This window comes from Malurus melanocephalus, unplaced genomic scaffold (assembly GCF_030028575.1).
Source record: "Malurus melanocephalus ecotype Western Australia unplaced genomic scaffold, MMel_1.1 scaffold_463, whole genome shotgun sequence".
Taxonomy (NCBI): Eukaryota; Metazoa; Chordata; class Aves; order Passeriformes; family Maluridae; genus Malurus; species Malurus melanocephalus.
Genome location: NW_026623695.1, coordinates 542640 through 545130, shown reverse-complemented (window position 1 = coordinate 545130; position 2491 = coordinate 542640). Strand labels below are relative to the sequence as shown.

Below are 2491 nucleotides of genomic sequence, written 5' to 3'. Positions count from 1 at the left end.
ACTACTTCAATGCCATGTTTGTCGGCCCCGGGTACGTCCCGCTGGGGTGGACGCCGGTAAGCGCTGCCTTGCGACCGCCTCGTCCCGGGGCCGCGCGGGGGGACCGGCGGGCAGCCCTTGGGCCGGGCCGGCCGCCCTCGCGGTCAGGACGGTAGAAATCGCGTGTCTTTTGGTAAAACCGTTTCTCCTCTTTCTGCCCAAGAGCGCTCCAGGCTCTCAGGCCACTCCTTCTTCCTTATCGTGTTCTGAAATCTTTCRTTTGCCTCTCCCCGCTTTGCTGCTGCCGCTTCCTGAGTTCCCCGTACGCGTCCGCTGGTTCCTGATACCGAAATCGGACAGACAGAAACTTTCTATGACAGTTTTGACTATTACAGAGCAGCACGCTGAACACTTGAAATATCATTCCTGTAATGGAGTGTGCCGAGCGCTGAGTTAATAGAGTTTTTATCATACACGCTCATTACCCATTCATTAACTATCCCCGCTGACTTGTTGTATATGTAATGCTTTATTTTACGTAGCCACACTCCTTATTAGAAGGGTGTATGTGGTCTTTTGCTGGTCTGCAGTAGCCAGTGTTGTAACATTTTAGATGGCCGTTCCTTGACCCCAGCTCTTGAGTAARCACAGCACTGTTGATTCCATGGCTCCTGCTTTGTAAGGCTTGCAGAGCTGAGCTGGCATCCTGCTTGCCTCAGTTACATCCTTTATCTGCTTCTCCAAGGCTCTGTTGTTCTGTTCTGCTGCCCTACTGCATCCCCTCCCTACGCTGTTTGGGGACTGGAAATGCTGCTTGGCTGGCAGCAGTCGCTGTGTTTTAAAGGGGTTTCTCAAAGCAAAGCAGCAGCAAACAAGCACAGCTGCGAGTGGAACCTCGAGGTTTTCTGCACGTTCCTGCAGGTGCCTGTCTTGGAGATTTTGCTGCTAATAGTAATAATTAGAAGTGATTAATTTAGAAATTCTTTTTTCCTTTTTATGCAAGCCAGAAAGTTATCTGTTTAYCCTGTGCTTTACACAGTACAAGGTAGAAATTTGCATTTCCTGTGCTTCAGGAAGAGTTGTAGTCGAGAATGATCCAGGTTCAGTAACTCAAGGCAACTGCCCAGAGTTTGTGTTTCAGTGGCGTGATACAAAGTTTAACACTGGTCAGCTTTCTAATTGTGGAATATTACTCAGGACAGAGTCTAGGCAGAAGAGGATCCTGATAATCATCTTAGCAGGACAACTGGGTACTCTTACTTCATGAGCAGAAGATTTTGGCCATTGTAACAGCTTACTGCCTACAAGTGTCTCTGCCCTTGCCTATCTTGCTGTAGTTTGTGTGTAAGAGAGTTGAACATTAGTGTTTACCAGTGTTGTATGTTAGTAATAAGGCTAGAGTGGTTTGTGGTATAAAATGGAGAGGAAATATGCTCAGGTTGTGGTTTTGGTTTTTTTTTTTTTTTTTTTTTTTGTATTACTATAAAGGCCACGTCTTGATTTTTACTCTTAGAACTTAACTGTGAAACCCTGCTTGTACAGTCACTCTTCCTGAGTGGCAGAAGAAACTGTTTATTTCTTTTAGCAGCCAGCACTTTCAACAGTGGGARATGGCTGTGTTGATAGCCAAGAGATCAGCAAAGAGATTATTTAATTTTGTTTTTTCCTCTCTCTGACACCTACCATTAAATAGGGTTGGACTATGAGACACACCCTGTCAGAAGAAATCAAAGATGCTTACATTAGGAAAATGCCAAGATAASCATTGCCAGTGGAGTTATGTATACATCTAACACTCCTATTCTTCTGTTTAAAGGAAAAATCTCAGGATTGCATGTATCTCCAATACTGTAAAGTGTGTCAGTCTTACAAGGCACCTCGTTCACACCACTGTCGAAAGTGTAACAGGTACAGTTTTTCTTTAAAATTGTTAAAAGTCCATATTACAGCAGCTTCAAACCTAATGATGGGCTATTACCAAAATTGGTTCTTCCAGGACTTGCATTGTGCTTTTTTGAAAGAGCTTCCAAATGAACACTATAACCCTTTCAAATACTTCCACTTTCTAGTTGTACCATTTGTATACAGTTTTGCTGTGTTTTAGTTTAATAAATGACTGTCTTAAACGTTTTCTTTGTAGTTTGAAATCAGTTTCTGTAAAAACTTCTTGATGGTATCTAACAAAACAATGCAGTCCTGCTTCAGGGGTGTGAGTCTGTGTAAATACCTAAAAACCTTCTTAAGTCCTTTTAAAATTCTGAGTCCAAACATTGACATGCTGAGAGAGTTGAAATGTCTGTTTTGTTATCTTCCCAAATGGGATTTTCACATGCATTTCTCTCTTTGGGTTATAAAACTGGGTTCAAGAGGCGCAACATAATAAACCAGACCTGAAACTGAGAGAGTAAGCTTCAGTACAGGGGTACAAAAGAAAATTAAAGGTGGGGCTTTCTTCAGCTAAACCTGTTAGCAACTGAAACACAGCTCTTTGACTGCCCAGTAGAAAATGCAG

At 43.1% G+C, this 2491-nt stretch overlaps 1 protein-coding gene across 2 annotated transcripts in view; it reads left to right on the top strand.

Moving 5' to 3' along the window:
* The first annotated feature begins 6 nt into the window (after positions 1-6).
* ZDHHC6 (zinc finger DHHC-type palmitoyltransferase 6) overlaps positions 7-2491 on the top strand; it is a 9771-nt gene continuing 7286 nt past the window's right edge. The window contains exons 1-2 of one of the 2 annotated variants that reach the window (XM_057380600.1): positions 7-56; positions 1796-1887. In XM_057380600.1, coding sequence (XP_057236583.1) covers positions 15-56; positions 1796-1887 — 134 coding nt within the window. In that variant the 5' untranslated portion in view covers positions 7-14. The remainder of the gene's footprint in view (positions 57-1795; positions 1888-2491) is intronic. The other variant, XM_057380601.1, reaches the window with a different exon arrangement.